At 47.7% G+C, this 19,352-nt stretch overlaps 1 protein-coding gene across 3 annotated transcripts in view; it reads right to left on the bottom strand.

Moving 5' to 3' along the window:
• GRAMD4 (GRAM domain containing 4) overlaps nt 1–17,222 on the bottom strand; it is an 82,791-nt gene extending 65,569 nt beyond the window's left edge. For 2 of the 3 annotated variants that reach the window (XM_066633943.1, XM_066633944.1), the window contains exon 1: nt 806–883. In XM_066633943.1, the coding sequence (XP_066490040.1) occupies nt 806–855 (50 nt within the window). In that variant the 5' untranslated portion in view covers nt 856–883. Of the gene's footprint in view, nt 1–805; nt 884–16,974 lie in introns of those variants that run through there. The other variant, XM_066633945.1, reaches the window with a different exon arrangement.
• Nucleotides 17,223–19,352: the final 2,130 nt, after the last annotated feature.

The raw sequence follows: 19,352 nt of genomic DNA, 5'->3' as shown, positions 1-19,352 counted from the left end.
TCTGGTACCAAAGTCCAACTGAGAAAAGAAGCACTCGAGGAAAGAGAGAAGATAAGTGGGGGGAAGTATCAACACTACTTACTGTTCTACACTGGAAACTGGATCCCACCCCATCTAGCGCTTCATATGCAACTAGGGGAGAGCTTGGTTGAACAAGTTCATTGCGCCTTGGGAGAGTGCCATAAGAGAGTGTGCCTTGGGAGAGTGCCATAAGAAGAGCCCTACTGGATCAGGCCAAAGACCCATCTAATCCAGCTTCCTGCATCTCACAGTGACCCACCAGATGCCTCAGGGAGTACCCAAGACAACAAAAGACCTGCATGCTGCCTTGCTGACTGATGGCTTGTTTTTTTGGGGGGGGGGGAACAGTCATTACAAAATACATCACAGGCAGAGAGCAACTTTCTATACTCACATTGCCTCAGCAAGCACACTAAGCTAAGAGTCATCACGTGATTGAGATATCAAGTGATGTACATACAAAGTGTGAATAAGCCCTGAGCAAACACAGAAGGCGGGAGTGCCTAGGATCCCAAGAGCTAACATCAGCCGACAGGTGTGAGGAAACGAAAGAGCACCAGCAAGGAAGGCAAGCGCTCTCTGCCCACTTCCTCCGAATTTGAGACACCAAAGAATCCGCCTCCCGCATATTATTTTACCAACCGGTTCTGCAACATGGATGCATTCAGACCAGAGAGGAAAATTAAAGTTCTTCTTCCACGCTGAAACTTGCACACCCCAAAAAGTTCCTCTTCCACGCTGAAACTTGCACCCCCCAAAACATCAGGAGCATTTTGCTGCTTACCCCAATTCAAAAGCCCTTCTCCTCCCCTCATTCACAGGCCATCCATCCATCCTTGCAACTCTGCAAGCCTGCTCAGTTTCAGCCTGCACCCAAGAACTAAGCACTGGCTACTCCCACACACCATCGTGCGCTCTGCACAGTCATCCCAGCTGATACACAACATTCCGACAAGGCCAGCCAAGCTACTTGGCTTTACCCCATTCATCTTATCTGAAACGCAGAACTTCACGAGCAAGTGATTCACTATCTGTACCGAACAGCAGCACTCTCAGTCTATCACCGCCCTTTCAGATGATCCATCGCTTTCTCATTAGGACACATTTGTGTTGCTCTCTCTGACGCAGCTACAAGTAGTTGAGGGTATTGACCTCGCAGCTCCAAAACCACTTTTGACATTTCCAGCTTTTTAAAAATAAGCCACTTGGCAACCTTCCCAGCCAGGGAAGCTTAAACCAACTCAGCCATTACCAGTTTCAAAGCGTAGCAATTAACAAATATTTCAATCTGTATCCATGCACTTATGAAAAAAAAACATTGACTCTTCCCACTTCTGAAAGACACAGCTGTACGACCAACAACAGATCATCAGCTCCTTCCTACATGAACTAGGTTTTGTATACATGATACTATATACTCTTATCATAAAGCAGTATTTTGTGGATCCTGAAATTGACAAGTTGATATAGACTAGGTTTTGTATATACTCAGTGGTATACATCAGTGACCTTCAACCTTTTCACAAACCCAACAAACAAAACAATGAGACTACCAATCCCATCCTCATCACTGCCCCATTTCTTCCTATCTCTTGTGCCTTCACAACAACCCTGTGAGGTCGCAACCTGAGCAGACCTTCTTATCCTAAAGCAGTATTTACCAAACTGTGGGTCAGCACCCAATTGTTAGCAGGTCCTGAAACTGACACGCTGATATGGAAAATTATTGAGCCCTATGGCAAGTGAAACCAAGCTGCACGTGCACATATCCTAGTGAGTGGGCAACCACGTAGTCCATCACTCTGGTCCACACAAGACCAGAATGGTCTTGATCCAACAAACACAGGTCCCCAGAAACACTCAACAAGGAACTCCCCCACTCTCCAAGCTGACAAAGAAAAATACATTGAGCCCTATGGAAAGTGAAACTTATCCACACATGCATACTTACTTGCAAGTAGGCAAGCATGCCCTGGCTCTTATTGAAGGCCGGTCAAAGGGAAACACAAGAGCACCAGAATGGTCCCAATCCCATGAACTCCAGAAAGCAGTTCTTCCCCCCTCCCCCCGTAGTAAAAAAGACAAAAACAGAAGCTTCAGTGGCTGGTAAAGTGAAACTTTTTCTTTAGTCTCGTAAAGCGAGGTGGATCCTGGTAACAGCATCATTTTAAAAGGGGGTCCTAGTGCTAAAAAGTTTAGGAACCACAGTCATAAAAGTGTTTTTAAGAACATAAGAACAGCCCCACTGGATCAGGCCATAGGCCCACCTAGTCCAGCTTCCTGTATCTCACAGCGGCCCACCAAATGCCCCAGGGAGCACACCAGAGAACAAGAGACCTGCAAGGCCTCCTGGGAATTGTAGTTTAAGAACATAAGAACAGCCCCACTGGATCAGGCCATAGGCCCACCTAGTCCAGCTTCCTGTATCTCACAGCAGCCCACCAAATGCCCCAGGGAGCACACCAGATAACAAGAGACCTCATCCTGGTGCCCTCCCTTGCATCTGGCATTCTGACATAACCCATTTCTAAAATCAGAAGGTTGCACATACACATCATGGCTTGTACCCCATAATGGATTTTTCCTCCAGAAACTTGTCCAATCCCCTTGTGTTTTTCTAAAACACAAGACAAGTTCCTCAAGGCTGAATCCGAAACATAGTACTGTATATCCCCCTTAGGGACCTGATGCTAGAATGCATTTAGAGAATTGGCTAAAGAGAATTGATTAGAGCCCAAGACCATGTGTTTGCCTCTAAATATGCAAGGTTGGGAACTCAGGGTGATTGGTGAGGCCAGAAGGCATTCCATTTATGTTCTTCCCTTCCCCCAAAGCAAGGGCCTGGCCAGACAATCTGTAGACGTCGAAGCTTGGCTGACACTGCATAATTAAAAGGGCACTTGGCGCTGGCCGGCTCTTGAATTCCAGCTTCAGCCGCCAATGCTGTTCTGCTGGTTGAGTCATGCCAAGGAAAATCACTTCTATTTTACAGCTAGCAGCATGCACTGCTATATTAGCAGTGGGGAGCGCAGACTTTTAATGGACCCATTAATCACATGCCCTAGCCCCTCTTCCCTATTGCTGTGCAGCGACGAGGCACGCCAACGCTTTGGTACACTGACCGAGAAGCTACATGGGGACACTGTTTGTGCACACGCATGGTGCGATACTTAGATATCCCACTCACTTTAACAAAAGGCCATGCTTACACAATACTGCGTTTGACTCACAGCAAGCCAGCAGCTTCACATCAAAGGCTGACGTTCCCCTTAGTACGGAAGTACCGAAGGCGTGAACTGCAGACCCACGTTCCACACCACAGCTCCACCAATGAATTCATCTGAAACTTTGCACATGGAGCGACAGAAGACATGGCACAGCCTGTTCATTCTACTGATTAAGCAGATGAACATTTTTAAAATGGAAGCATGTGTATTTCTCTGCTGTAAGGTGAAGAGTTACTCGCAGACTGTGGTCATAAGAACATAAGAATAGCCCCGCTGGATCAGGCTATAGGCCCATCTAATCCAGCTTCTAATCTCACAATGGCCCACCAAATGCCCCAGGGAACACACAAGACAAGAGACCTGCATCCTGGTGCCCTCCCTTGCATCTGGCATTCTGACATAACCCATTTCTAAAATGGTTGCGCATACACATCATGGCTTTTAACACGTGACGGACTTTTCCTCCAGAAATTTGTCTAATCCCCTTTTAAGGCATCTAGGTTTGTCGAGGGTGAGTTATAACCAAATCATTCTTATTTCAAACAAACTGCAAGAGGATTTTCTTCCTGTCTGATGTGGGGGGGGGGGGGAGGAGAACAGTGTCCTCTTAGTAAATCTGGCTAATCACTTTCTTTCCCTTGCTTTTTTCCCAAAAGGAACAAAAATTGTGGCTGCAACACCTCACATGGATTATTTTTCCTGCTGCATTACAACCACCAGGTCTTGGGCTGGGTTTCTGCGTAAACTCACTTAAAACCAGTGCTGACAGTTCCATGATCGGGCAGTCCAACATCTTTTTCAAAAGATAGGATAGGCCTAACCAAAATCTCTCTTCTCGTCTGCCCCACCCTGGGCTATGACTCAAATGACTCAAAGGAGTTAGCCCTTCCCCCCACGACATCATGGGGAAATTCCTAATCCAAGTTCCACTCGCCTTCATTGCACCCATAAATTTAGCAGATTTTGGTCTGATCCAGCAAACATACATTACATAAAAACTCAATGAGTTCCAGTCACAGAATTTATTTATTTATTTTATTTAAGAGATTTATACCCCACCTTTCTATCCCATGGGGACACTCAAGGCAGCTCACAATTAAAAACATAATATACATATAAAAACAATAGAACACTCAAATCCCATCTAGATTGGCCCTAAAAGAAACCACTGACATTTGGAGGGCTACAAAGAGAGTTCATGAGATGGGGGGACAGAAGATCCAGGACCCAAAATACCGCACAATTTTATTATTTTTAGCTCAGTATCTCTTTTGCACCTTTTCCATTTCCACTATGTCTTTTTTGAGATGCCGCGACCAGAACTGGACACAATACTCCAGGTGTGGCCCTACCATCGATTTGTACAACAGCATTATAATATTAGCCGTTTTGTTCTCAATACCTTTTCTAATGATCCCAAGCATAGAATTGGCCTTCTTTACTGCCGCTGCACATTGAGTCGACATTTTCATCAACCTGTCCACCACCACCACAAGATCTCTCTCGTGATCTGTGTCACAGGCAGACAGGTAGAACACAGGTTTACACAGGTAGAATGTCCTAGACCCAATAAGGGTCTTTACAGTACTGTTCTATAAACAGTATTGACTTTAACACTTTGATGGCACAGTAATATTTTCAGAAAACTGCAATACAGTAGTAATTAATATGCAATCATGATGAACACAGTGACAGAAGGCCCATCTCAGTAGTTGTGATTATTTTAGCTGATAATTACTAGTTAGTGTCCAAGTGTAATTTGCTTCCAATTTCACACAGAAGATTTGCTTGAGTGCATGGTTTTGTTGTTCTTAATTAAGATTAGTCTGGGCCTCTATCACTTTTTTCATATATTTTAAACATATCTGCAATCAGTCTCAGGTCATATTTAGTGAATGTCTCTTGATCAGATCCAATTTTTGGTGGGCTGTGAAACTGACAGGGTAGACTAGGCTATGTTGTCAAGGGTTCAACAGCCTCGCACTTGGGGGGAGCAAGACACAGGGCCCAATCCTATCCAACTTTCCAGGGCTGTTGAAGCCGTGCCAAAAGGGTGTGTGCTGTATCCCTCAGTGGGGATGGTCACGGAGTCCTCCTCGAGGTAAGGGAATGTTCGCTCCCTTACCATGGTATCGTGAACACACAGGGGTGCCGTGGGATGTTCCCACCCAGCAACAAGCACCCTATGTAACACTGAAAACCCACCCGCTCAGCCTCTTAGCACTCTTAGTTTCCAGAATCACTCCATGGTCTCCAACCAGGAAATAACTGCCACGACATCATCCTATTACAGCCACTTTAAATCTGGGTTCCAAGCACTGCATCTGCAGTACAGAAGGTGTCATGATGGAAGTACATTTGGGAAGTACTGCCCTACAGACTCAAAGATGCATAAACATTAGCAGTTCATGTGAAAAACCACATCCGCATGGAACTTCAAATCCCATGAATGCTTATTTGGAAAAGACTCCTACTGAATTCAAAAGGACTTTCTCCCCAGTATATGAATATAGGAGTGTAGTTGCACAGTCCAGTCCTAAGTAGTACTCAAACTTCCCACATCAAACATGCATTCAGGTATGTGCACATAGGATTGAAGGTTGAATCTGACACTAACTGGAATTTATACAAATATTTTGGTGTAAAAAAGTCATCTATCCTAAACCCCTGGAGGTCTAACTGAAAGACTACTGATTAAAAAAAAAAAATTTTAACAGTACTTTTACATTGCAGAAAATGCATTACAACTATGGTGTCCTCAACTCTGAGTCCACATGATAAAACTGGGCAAAAAAACCCACAAATTTAATGCATCCTTCTGCATTAACCCAGTGACAGAATGAAAGGGGCTCTGTCTGCCATGCAGAACTGCTTCTGGAAGAACTTATTTAGCAGGCAGACAGGCAAACAACTGCACTAAAGCAAACTTCTGAACTACTGAAAAATTTCCCATCATTAGCAAATGAAAAAAATATAAAAGGAGCAGCTTTTAAAAATTGAAAGGGATGTTCTTGCCATCAGTGGCATAGCTAGAGGGGGTGCAATGCATTAAGTTCTGCAGGGAGCCTCACCCCCTCCATTCAGAGCCGTTCCGGGCAGTGGGTGCGAAACGGAGGTGTTATGCAATCAATAATTCCACAATGTGGAAAATAAGCCGTGTGAGTTGCTTTATGCTTTCACCCATACAAAACCATTCATCTATACACAGCTATACAAGCAGACCTTATGACTACACCAAGAAGGTAATGGTTTACAAAGGAAGGAGGCATTGGCGCTTTATGAAAGCCCAGAACAATGCCACTCCCCTGTCAACCTGTATCTTTGGAGGCCAAGCCTGCCAGTGCCCTTGCAAGCAAGAATGACTCACACTTTTCACACATACGAGTGCAGCCTCAGTGCTAGAACACTCACAACCCTGGACTGGAAGGGTGAAAGAAGAGAGGAGGAATGTAACCGGATGCCACAGCCAATGTCACCTGGAACAAAAAAATGCCATACCCTGAACAATTGTAGCAAACTAAAGGAAAGTCATCCACGGATACCAAGGGTCCGCATGGGTGTCTCCGGATGCTTCCCGCAATTAATTACCTGGACTCTCCACTGGCCTCAGCCCATTCTGAGGCCCACGGAGGCAAACAGAGTGAGTTGCCAGCCCAGTGCAACCCAGAAAAGTCCTCCAGAGGCTCCATATTAGTAATTGCAGGAAGCATCCAGAGTGGACCCCAGCATCCATGGAATTGCTTGTCCATGGAGGGGGAGGAAGTTCTCTATGGAGAACTCGTGCAAGGAATGCGCCCTACAGGTAGATCACAGCTGCGATACAAGGACATCTGCAAGAGGGATCTAAAGGCCTTAGGGATGGACCTCAACAAGTGGGAAACCCTGGCCTCTGAGCTGCCCGCTTGGAGGCAGGCTGTGCAGCATGGCCTTTCCCAGTTTGAAGAGACACTTGGCCAACAGTCTGAGGCTAAGAGGCAAAGAAGGAAGGCCCATAGCCAGGGAGACAGACCAGGGACAGACTGCACTTGTTCCCAGTGTGGAAGGGATTGTCACTCCCGAATCGGCCTTTTCAGTCACACTAGACGCTGTTCCAGAACCACCATCCAGAGCGTGATACCAGAGTCTTTCAAGACTGAAGGTTGCCAACTAATACAACTAATTGGGGGGGGGGGGAAGCCCATGGATAAGGAAGGCCCACTGCCGATTCATCTCCTGGAAATGTGCAACAGAATGTGCTTTTTAAAAAATTCTTATCTGGTAGTACCATAAAAGAGTTGATGATAGTACCATAAAAAACCAGATTTTTTGGTTCCTGGTTCTTGACAAAATAATGGGCACTGATTCCTTAATAGTTCTGCTAAATGATGCACATAAAGTCTCCAAAGTCCTGTAATGGTTACATGCCTTGAATGTTTTAATAGCTGCAAAGGTCGAGCTCACAGGGCACTGGACACCTGCCAAGCTACCATCCTGAAAGAAGGGCTGATAAAGCCCATGGAAACCGCCTTTGAAACTTGATTGGTTAATGGATACTCCTCAAAGAAGAACAGGACTGCCCTGTTGCAGCTACAGAAACATGACAGCCATATCATAGTTTACTGGAACACTCACTATAATTTTATAGAACTAGAAACACTTTTTAACAAAATAGCGTATAATGATTTATTTAATCTGCGTAACCTGAAAATTAAAGACAAGTACCAGTTTAATGTTGGTGTTCCTTATTAGCAGCATTTAAAAACATGTATTAGAACAGCATTCGAGTTGCAAAGTCTCATTTGGAGGGGTCGCGGTAACCCTTTAATGCCTTTGCAAGAGAAGGCTTGGATTCAATCCAATAATGGTCCTGCCTGATCAAAACTGAGTTCTCGATATAATCCTGCACAGCCTCTTCTTGCTGTCTTGCCCTGCACCTCCTAAGCCGGCCCTGCTGAGGCTGTTACCTCACAGGGTTGTTGTGAAGACACAAGAAGGAGGGGGAAACACGGCAGGCAGGAAAAGCGGTGGGCAGCATCGAGGGATGGGCAGATCTGGTCCTGGGAGGGGTACGATCAGTGGTGGTTTCCAGTCTTATACACTGGGGTGGTGGCACAAAAAAGGTTGAAGACCACTGTATTAGAACAAGGAAGATAGTACGTCCATAAACAAAAACCCTGCTTAGATCACAAGTGCCCAGCAACCAGGCCTGCCACTAAGTCTACTGCATCTGCTGTGAGAAAGGGATGCTTCCATTATGATCTGACACAGTGCTCTGTAAAGCTTCTGGGAGATGCTGGTTTGGGGAACTGTCCAGAAGGCACTTGTTTTTGTAACTAGAATAATTTTGAGAACATTAGGCTGAGCGCCCAAATATGTGCCGAGTACATTTCCTTTGTGAATATCCAGATAGCGTGCAGACCAAGGCGTGGTGTCAGAAGCAATTTTGGGTGGAGGTTGGTAGTTTTGCGATTCCACAGCCCTGCCTCCAGGCTCAAACTGATCCTAACAGAGAACCACTGGACTAAACCAAACATTACATCATCCCTAAAACTAATACAAACTAAACAACTGATTTTGTATTTTTACTTTTTATACTAAAGATCAGTTCACAACACATTCATGCATCACTTAATGACTTCAAAATCAGGTGACGACTTGAACTAATGATCTGTCACAGATAGAGGTTTCACTTCACTCAACCTCACCTCAAACACACTATCTTTTCATAGCATCAGCTTACACATTTAGCTGCCAGTCATCAAATGCTGAGTAATTAAATGATGAGAAATCAAGTGATTAATGTGCAAGCAGAAAAGATCTACGTGATCCTTCAGCAGTTTGCAAAATAAGGCACAAACCGTCACCAGAAATCAAGGCCAATTTTTGTGACAGACTCAGTATACGTAAAAATTCACAGACGTTAAACCAAATTCTTCCGTTAGAAAGAACAGCGGTGCATTAGGATAAGTCGTGCGACGCATAACCCAGAGCAGCAAAATCCATCAAACTGAATGCAGCCCACCAAGAGAGGTCTCCTGTTTTTACTGCATGCCTGGAGAGATGGTCACGCTCTCAGAAGGAAAGAGAACATCACTAGTTAGCTGTGTTTAGATCAGGAGGCCAAAAGTCTTGCAGGTCAATCACATGGACATTTACAATAAAAGACTGACACATCAGTCTGGATATTGTTTGAGGTCACAAGATTCAAATTCTGTTAAGATGGAAGGAGTGTGGTAGTGTATACAGTGTGCCTGCGGAATTCGCAAGCATCCGTTCCAGGACCCCCCACAGATCCTGAATCTCATGGATAAAGAAATCCACTGGGGGGGCCATGCTGGCAAACCAGAAGTGCCTTCCTGTCACATCTGGGAGGCCGTACGCTTCCTTCTCCTGTCTCAGAAAGCCTCCTGGACACAACTTGAAGGCACTTCTGGATGTGTCCAGGAGGTCCTCCAGCCGTGAGCTCAGCATCCACGGATAAGGACAGCCCACTGACACGTTCACTAGCAGTTTCTGAACTCTCTCTTAGCCCTGCACATGCCTGATCTCGTCTGATCTCGGAAGCTAAGCAGGGTCAGGCCTGGTCAGTACTTGGATGGGAGACCGCCTGGGAATACCGGGTGCTGTAGGCTTAGACCATAGTCTTTTGAGACTGAAGGTTGCCAACCAGATACTCTCTCTTAATGGCCAGAAAGCAGGGCAAACACAGAAAGTTGCCTTGTACTAAGCCAGATCACTGGCCTGCCCTAGGGACTAGCAGCCTTTCTCTGACCTCCCTAGAGATGGCAGGATCACACCAAGGGCATGCCTCTACAGGGACACAATGGCCCTGCTTTCCTTCCTTTTCACTGATCCACCTGGCACTTGGCCTGTACTAAGAGTGAGCTCTCACTGTCCATTTATTGGTTTCATTTTAGAAGCACCCGGGGAGGCCGAACTTATTTACGTCTCGAGTGGGGAGGCTCTGCGCATGCTTTTAAGAACACCCTGTACCCAATTAGCCTTCAGGGAAGCAGCCTGCTCTTTTTTCAAACATAAGGTAAACGCAAGTTTATCCCCTTAAGTCTCTTTGATGAGTCTTTCTATAGGGTGTTATTGTTCTTTACCCACAATTTAGATACGCTAAGTTAAAGGCCTGAAACGTCAAGCATTCTCAAGCATTACAAAGACCCAGTCAGACTGGGGCTTATCATACGTGAACCTACTTTGTGAATCACTAAGTTGCCCAATCCTGCCCAACTTTCCAGCATTGATGCAACCACAGTACAGCCCCAAGATATGGGAACAAATGTTCCCTTACCTTGAGGAGGCCTCCGTGACCGCCCCTCAACCACAAGCTGCCGCACACACTCCACTGACACAGCTGCATCAACAAAAGAAAGTTGGATAGGGTTGGTCCCCAGCTCTTCCCCACTTAGCCTATCCCACAATGAACCATTGGAATGAAAGTGAGGAAGTTGCTGTTTCGCCCCATGCCTTTCACACACACACAGGCTGCAATCTGCAACTCAACCCGTCAGCTGAAGCCCTCTTTAGTCAGTTTCACGATTAGCCTTTGCATGAGCTGCATGGCCTTGCTACAAGGACCCCATGACCAGAAAATGGCTCAGCCTCGATGGGGTCACTCCAGCTCACATTCAAGTAATGGCCCAGGTAGACCCCATTCTCCATATTAACCAAGGGTCAGTGGGCTGCCTGATGTATCCCAAGTTGATGATGATGATGATGATAATCTTTATTTATATCCCGCCCTTCTCCCTAAAAGGGACCCAGGGCGGCTAACAACATGTAAAAAACAGATTTAAAAAACATAAATTAGCACAAATAGCAGATAAAAAAACATATTACAAACACATTAACAGCGACCATAAAAACAGTAGTCAGATTAAAAGACAGACTAAAAGAGCACAAAAGAGCAAGTCACAGAGGAATCAGGCCTGTAAAAAACTAAAAGATTTTAAAATGTTAAGGCCAAAAAATCAGAAGGCTTGTATAAACAGCAGTGTCTTCAGGCCTCGCCGAAAACTCTCAAGCAAGGGAGCCATTCTCAAGTCAAGGGGAAGGGAGTTCCATAATGTTCCATTGCACATGGAACTCTCTTCAGCCCCATGTGCTCCCTTCAGCCCCCATCACAGATTCAGATTTACGTCTCCAACTAACTGCTAGAATCCACATTCTTCCTATTTCTGCACCTCACTGGTGTTGCTGTTCTAACAGGTCATTGGTAACCAGGTTGGTAGCTGCTATTAAGAACTTGATTCCATCCCCTTAGTCCAGGGGTGTCCAAAGTTTTTGGCAGGAGGGCCACATTGTCTCTCTGACACTGTGTCAGGGGCCAGGGGGAAAAAAGAATTAATTTACGTTTAAAATTTGGATAAATTTACATAATTTTACATAAATGAATATATTAAAGGTCTTGCAATAGCTCAGGACCTACAAAAGGCCTTGCACAAAGCAAGGCTGGCCTTTCCTTTGCTGCCGCTACTCCATCACAGACGTGAAACAACAAGCAGTGGAGGGAGCCCTCATCCCACAGCTCACACGAGAGGTCAAACAGTCGCCCTCATGCTGAGAGCAGTTGCGTTGGGCCAGTGTGGGCTCCAACAAATCTCTGGAGGGCCAGAGGCTCATTGGAGACTGGGGTTTCCCTGAGGGCCGCATTGAGTGGCCTTGAGGGCTGCATGTGGCCCCAGGGCCGGGGTTTGGGCACCCCTGCCTTAGTACACTGTTTCTCAACCCAGTGGTACTTATAACCCCAGTTGATGTCCTTGAGTTGATGTCCAGTGGTACTCCCAGGAATCCCAGACCCCTGTCGCCTGGCAGCAAGCCCAGCAACACAATGCAAAAAGCAGCGGTGGGAGGCTTGGCTCAACAGGCAGAGCTCCAGCATGCACTTTTCACATGCTCTAAAAAGCCCTTCCATTCACCCTGAGCCTCTTATTGGTGTTTGTTGCAATTCATCCGGCCAGGAAGTATCAAGCGATGACATCGTCATCAGTTACTCCAGTGGTACTTCCAATAGGTGGACTACGCATAATGGTATGGCAGGGATAAACATTGAGAAACACTGCCCTAGTCCAAGATCCACCATAAGTGGGCATGACAGCAGCTATGGCTCTCTAGATATGTAACCCACATCCACCTAAAGTCACTTCAGGAGAATACAATTAAGAATGGAAGGGCAGAGCTTTGGGAGAAGGGCACATCTGGAGCAGAGGAAAGGATTACATGCTCCTTTTCTCATTCACTACTTGTCTGCTCTTTCCCAAAGCAATTTTTTTAAATTAAAAAAATTAGGCAGCCAAACTAAGTTGCGCATGCTTGCGTGAACCACATTATTAAACCCTTAGAAGAGGTAGCAGTGGTGAGGTTTATTAGTACAGGGTTGCGCATGCGTTATGCCTTTGTTGATGTGCAACTCTCCTTTCCAAGACAATCTGACATGGTTCAATGCTCTGAATGCAAGTAGATGTCTTTTATTGGACTAAGTTGTGTTCCGTATCTCTTGTTCACTGCAGCCAATGCGTTCATAGTACTAACACCAAGTGGTTATGTACCAACACCAAGTGGTTACGTAAGTGTCCATTTCCCCTTGACTCCTAAAAAGAATACAAGCTCCCAAAAAAGAAAGCTCAAAGGACTTCCATCAGCACCAGGGGACTCACATGATAACCTGTGAAATGCAAGATAAACAGAAACAGACTAGCAAGACACAATGCGCAGCTCCCAAAACAGCTTCTCCATCTATCTTGTCCCAGTGGCTTCATTTACAGAGCAACAATTGTAAACTAACACAAAAACACTACTGCACCAACAGTATTAACACATGACTGCTAAGGGTCCAGTATACAATTGTCAAAATCAACTCCACCACTTAAGGCTATTCAGAGTTGGCCTTGAGACACACAAAATTATGCAGGGAGTAGATAGAGGGATGTTCTTTTCCCTCTCACGAAACCGTAAAACCAGGGAACATCTGTTAAAATTCAGTGTCGGGAGAGTTAGAACAGACAAAAGAAAATATTTATTTTACCCGGTGTGTCGTTAACCTGTGGAACTCCTTGCCACAGGATTCAGTGCCTGTGTCTGGCCTTGAGGCCTTTAAAAGGGGATTGGGGAGATTTCTGGAGGAAAAGTCGATCGCAGGTTAAAAGACATGCTGGGTATATTCAACCTCCTGGTTCTAGAAGTTAGCAAGGTGGAAGGAAGTGGCAACAGGATGCAGGTATCTTGTGTGCCCCAAGGCATCTGGTGGGCTACTGTGAGAAACAAGAAGCTGAACTACAGGAGGCTTATGGCCTGATCCAGCAAGGTTCTTCTTAGGCTGCAATCCTAGCCACACCAACCTGGGAATAAGTCCTATTGACTATAATGGGACTTAGACATGCATAGGACTGGGCTCACATATTCTTTGAAATGGAATACTGTGCTTCATTTACTTTACGCTGTTGGTACAAGTTCAAAGGCCATAGTGCTGTTTCCATATGCACAATGCACACACACACTTGAATCTACATAACACACAAAGCTGCCTTATATCATTAGGCCACTGATCCATTTAACTATTATCTATCCTACACTGACTGACAGGGGCTCTGCAGGGCGTTTTTCCCAGTCCCATCTAGTGCTGGCAGGTGTGGGACCTTCTGGATCCAGTGCAGCAGTGATGATAACACTGAGCCATATGTTTAAATGGCTATAAAACCTGATCTACATAAACAGACTTTATCAGCACTATGGCCAACAATAGCAATTAAGTATTATTTTGAAAGACTTTCATTTTTTTTTCCTTTTATTCATATCAACCATTTCTAATACTAGAATACAATTGTTTACATTGTGCTGAACTTAGGCTGCAATCCTACACACAATCACCCGGGAGGAAGCCCTATAGGCTTTAATGGGACTTAATTCCGAGTATACAAGCAGAGGATTTGGCTCCTATTCTCTTTCTTTCCCACCCCTTGCTACTGTCACCAAAGGGAACAAGAACCATTTTGTTTAATCTACCGCATTTAGACGTATTTACAAAGAGTAGTAGATTACTCCATAAATACATTAATGCTTTTCTTAAATCAGTTGGGATAAGAAGCTACAAATAAACAGGTGGCACATCTATAGCAATCCCTACAAGTTCAATCAAACCTTTATTACTGCATAAAATCAGCACCAATACAAGGCCAATATAAACAAGCCATTCAAGTTAGTGTAAAGAACACACGACGCTTTCTTACACAGACCATTTGTCAACCCAGCCCAGTGAGACACTATTGCACCCACAGTGCAGTTTGGGTACCACAAGAGGGCTCAAAGGTGAATGTTTACCTAGGATTGCACTGCTGGTCTAGTAACAAATATTATTACATTTGCATCCTACCAGCCCTTCAAGGGACCTGAAACAGCACAACACTCTTGCAAGGTTAGGCAGACTGACAGTGGATGCGCCCAAGATTACCCACAAGGCCACAGGAACTCTTGTTTTCCCAAACAGACAGACAGATTTAGATATCAGAGGACATCCAAGAGAATAGGAAGGGAGGCAAATCCAAGCCTAACACCAGACACCCCTAACCACTGTCGTTTCACACGGCGTGGTTTTTGGACACAACAGAGAACAAGATTACACTGATAATTCTTATCAGTGCATCTGTGGCCCCTAGAGGACCTCCCAGATACTACTGGTGGAAGTGCTTTTCAGTCATGTCCAGAAGGACTTCTGGGGAATGGGGAGGACAAGAGCAACCACCAGAGGGTCAGGAACGGCCCCCAAGTAAATTGCTATGGTGCCGCACTAAACCACCATGGATTCAATTATCCATGGAATTTGGTATCTATGGGGAGTCCTGGAACGGATCCCCCACTGATATCAAGGGCCCACCGTATAGTACCGCTCTTGTGGGTGATGCTTACTGGAGCAAACATTGGCTCATAAGCCCTCTACGCATCGTAAGATCGAGCAACTTTTCCCTTCCCTCCCAATACCAAGTGCACCGATATACCCATAGTGAAGATGTGCAAAACACAACTGGTATCAATTTAAGGCCTGGTGGGCTTTCATTAGTGGGAAGGAGAGAAGAGGGCAGGCACAGAGCAACTTGCCACACAAGCCAAGGATTATGAATCTAGGAAACAAGCCAACCGACCACAAGCCCGCCCACCCTCCCTCCCGGATCTCACTCCAGAGGGAGAGCTAACACTCAAAGCAGCCCCACAACTCCCCTCCCCTGGAGCAATAGCACCTTCTTAACACCTGGCCAAGGGAGAAAGGAGACATCTCTTCTCATGGGGAAGCCAGGGAGAAGGCAACTAACCAAGGCACAGACAAAAGGCCCACCATGGCATCTCTCTGAAAACTGGGCCCACCATGGCAGTGATTTTCAGCCTCTCACATCCCACAGCACACTGACATGGCACTAAACTTGTCAAAGCACACCATCAGTTTTTAACAACTGACACCACAGCACACTGTGCTGCTGGCGGAGGAGGGTGCTCACATACCCCAATGGCTGTACTAATACATGACCCTCCCCCAAACTCCTGCGGCACACTTGTGGACCATCTGTGGCACACCAATGTGCCCCAGCACATTGGTTGTAAACTGCGGCACTACGGCGGGGGGGAGGGGTCAAGATGTTGCCTCTCCTTGGCTGTGGGGTCCAGGGGGGGTGGCAGCAGAACCGCAGTCACTAGGAACAGAGGGATCCTCAACTCTGCTCATGAGTGACCCCAGTAGTGAGAGGAGAAAGGTGATGCCTGAGAAGAGGTCATGGAGGGTTGCAGAAAAGAGGTCCCCCAAAGGGACTGAGGGCACCCCACGCATGCCAAGGAGATGTGTCTTTCCAGTCTGGACAAGACAGAAGTCGTCGTGTCCCGTCCCCCCCCCCCCCGCTGGCAAAAGGAACACATCTTCCTTCCTGCCCCTTTGACCTAGATGGGGGAGGACAAAAAGGGGAAGAGACTAGTGCCTTCCAAAGGGGCTTGGCGAGGAGATCTATGGAGAAGGCAGTGGGGGGTTGCGTTCCTTGAGTCAAGGCTGCTGGAAGAGTGTGGGGGGGGGGGCGTGAGGAAGAGGGACAATCCCCAAGAAGGCAGGGGAAATCACCAGCACTGGGGGGGGGCACAAGGAGGGCTTCCAGCTTGGGGGGGGGTCTGGGTCCAAAAGAAACTGAGACTGCTGGAGGAATGGGGGAATGAGGAAAAGGGACAACCCCAAGGAAAGGGGTAGTCACCAGCTCAGGAGGGGGGCACAAGAAGGGCTTCCTACTGGGGGGGGTGTTCTAGAAGGAGGATCTGGGGGTCTTTCCAAAAGAAACAGACTGCTGGAGGAATGGGGGGAGGGGCAATCCCCAGGAAGGGGGAAGTCACCAGCACTGGGGGGCACAAGGAGGGCTTCCTGCTGGAGGGGGGTCTGGGGGTCCTTCCCAAAGAAACTGAGGCTGCTGGAGGAACGGGGGGGGCGTGAGGAAGAGGGGCAGGGCCCTGGAAGGGGGGAGTCCCCAGCACTGGGGGGCACAAGGAGGGCTTCCTGCTGGAGGGGGGTCTGGGGGTCTTTCCCAAAGAAACTGAGGCTGCTGGAGGAACGGGGGGGGGCGTGAGGAAGAGGGGCAGGGCCCAGGAAGGGGGGAGTACCCCGCACTGGGGGGGGCCTCTGCGAGACGGCCTGCCCCATCAGAAGCCGGGAACAAAGGCAAGGGGCGGGGGGGTCCCTCCAGGCGCTGCGGGGCTCTCGGGGGCCGCCGGCTCTTACCCTGCGCGCAATCCGGACCAAACTTTCATCCACGCTGCCGGCCGCGGCGCCGCTCTGCGCCCTGCCGGCGCGCCCGGGGGCGGCTACGGGGTGCGCGTCCGGAGCCTCGTCCTGCGCCGCGAGCGCGGGTGGAAGGGAGGCAGCGGCAGCAGGTGCCTCCCCAGCCAGCCAGCCAGCCAGCCAGGCCCTCGCAGCCCGCCGAGCCGTGCGCAGCCGCCGTCGCCCGCCTGCCTGGCAGCGGCCGCGGCTACAGCATCCTCCTCCTCCTCCTCCTCCCGGGCGCACGCAGCCAGCGCCGCCTCTCCGAGCGCGGCTCCGCCCGCTCCACGGCTGCCTGCCGAGGCGCGCGGGCATTCCCGGGGGGAGGAGTTCCCGGGCGGGGAGGCTCCGTCCCCCAGGGGTGGGTCAGGCGGTGGCGTAGCCGGGGGGGCAAAGCACCCCTCTCCCCTTCCGTGGGATCGGCCCTTCCACAGCCGCTCCGGGCGGTGGGGGCAAAACTGGCTCGCGACCCACCTAGTGGGTCCCGACCCGCCGTCGGAGAAACCGAGAAATGGTCACATCTGCACGGATGCTATCCTTTCCCGCCCCCCTTTGTGTTTAGATCAGACCCGCACAACCGCCCAAGTCTAGGCATGTCTGCTCAGAAGTAAGTCCCGTTAGTGTCCATGGGGCTTACTCCCAGGTAAGGGTGGATAGGATTGGGCTGAGGGTGCCCCCCCCCCGCAGAGTGCATTCAGACACCTGCAAAACTTACTGCTTTGCGTCCCCCTCTAGCTATGTCACTGGCATCCCACAGCCTAATCCTACGCATGTCTACTCAGAAGTAACTCTCATTGAGTTAAATGGGACTTACTCCCGGATAAGTGTGCATAGGGTTGCAGCCTTGCAGCAGAATCCTATTCATGTCTACCTTTCCCAGTTTGAAGAGACACTTGGCCAACAGTCTGAGGCTAAGAGGCAAAGAAGGAAGGCCCATAGCCAGGGAGACAGACCAGGGACAGACTGCACTTGCTCCCAGTGTGGAAGGGACTGTCACTCCCAAATCGGCCTTTTCAGCCACACTAGACGCTGTTCCAGAACCACCTTTCAGAGCGCGATACCAGAGTCTTTCGAGACTGAAGGTTGCCAACATACAAGTAAGTGTCATGGAACGCAATGGGACTTACTTGTAGCAAAGTGTGCATAGGATTGCAGCCACAGGGCCCAGTCCTATCCAGTTTTCCAGCACAGGCCTCTGTGACTGCCTCCCCGCCACAGGACGCTGCAGGTGCCTCTCTGGCAGGGTTGCACCAGCCTTGGGAATTTGGATGGGACTGGACCCCCAGTCGGTTGAGCTGAATTGGGCTTAGCCAGCAGCCCTCAAACGTTTACAAAACCGGGACCCACTTTTGAGAATGACAAGCTGTCAGGACCCACTGAAAGTGATGTCATGAGCCTGGAGGTTTTGTCATGGCCTGAACTGACATCATCAAGCAGGAGATTTTTTTAACATCCTCCCATACAACAAAATCAAATCAGTCAAGTAAGTCAATTAAAAGTATACAATAAGTAGCAAAAGGCATTTAAAATAAAGGCGGACCCTTCTAAGCAGTTGCAAGTCTGTTTTAATTCCATTGCATATACACACACCAGGGATCATATGTGTACACCTGTGGGCTGGACAGAAAGCAGTTTAAAAAAAAAAACTTATCCAAACATTTCAAAGGCTGCAATCCTATCCACACTTACCCAGGAGTAAGCCCCATTGACTACCATTGTTAAAAGTATAAACATGGTAGCCTTTTCAAAGAACAGACCTGTCACATTTCCCCAAATGCAGTTACATACCATGGTAGCATCAAGTCTAATATATTAAAAATAAAACATACACTGAAATGAATGGGGACCCACCTGAAACTAGCTCGTGACCATCCTAGTGGGTCCCAACCCACAGTTTGAGAAACGCTGAACTAAGGAATGATGATCTCTTCAGCAGGCACCCTCCCCTGTGTCAGCAAAGTCAGGGCTTCTCTTCTATGCAGAAAGACAACATTCACACATTAAATGGTACCTGGGTATACCTGCGTAGGTACAATCATTCATCTTTACCTGGCTATTGTTCTTCACATGTAGCCTTCAATGCAAGCAGGAGCTGTTGATCTGGAAATAGGCACAGTATTTTCCTGTGGGAATGCACACCCCACCTGTAGACAGGTATACCCAGGTATGGCCATTCTGTACTGCTGGGAACAGCACCACTTGTGAAATGCCCTGGAGTGATGTGGTGGCATTCTGGACTGTTCCACTTCAAACTACAGGTGGAGAAGTCCTATTTCAAATCCTTCCACCAGGCAAATAATCTCACTGTAATGTAGTCAATGAGCTATGTTGGAGGGAAG

Source organism: Tiliqua scincoides, chromosome 7 (genome assembly GCF_035046505.1).
Source record: "Tiliqua scincoides isolate rTilSci1 chromosome 7, rTilSci1.hap2, whole genome shotgun sequence".
Classification (NCBI taxonomy): domain Eukaryota; kingdom Metazoa; phylum Chordata; class Lepidosauria; order Squamata; family Scincidae; genus Tiliqua; species Tiliqua scincoides.
The sequence above is the reverse complement of the archived record's forward strand: the minus strand, read 5'-3'. Positions and strand labels throughout refer to the sequence as shown.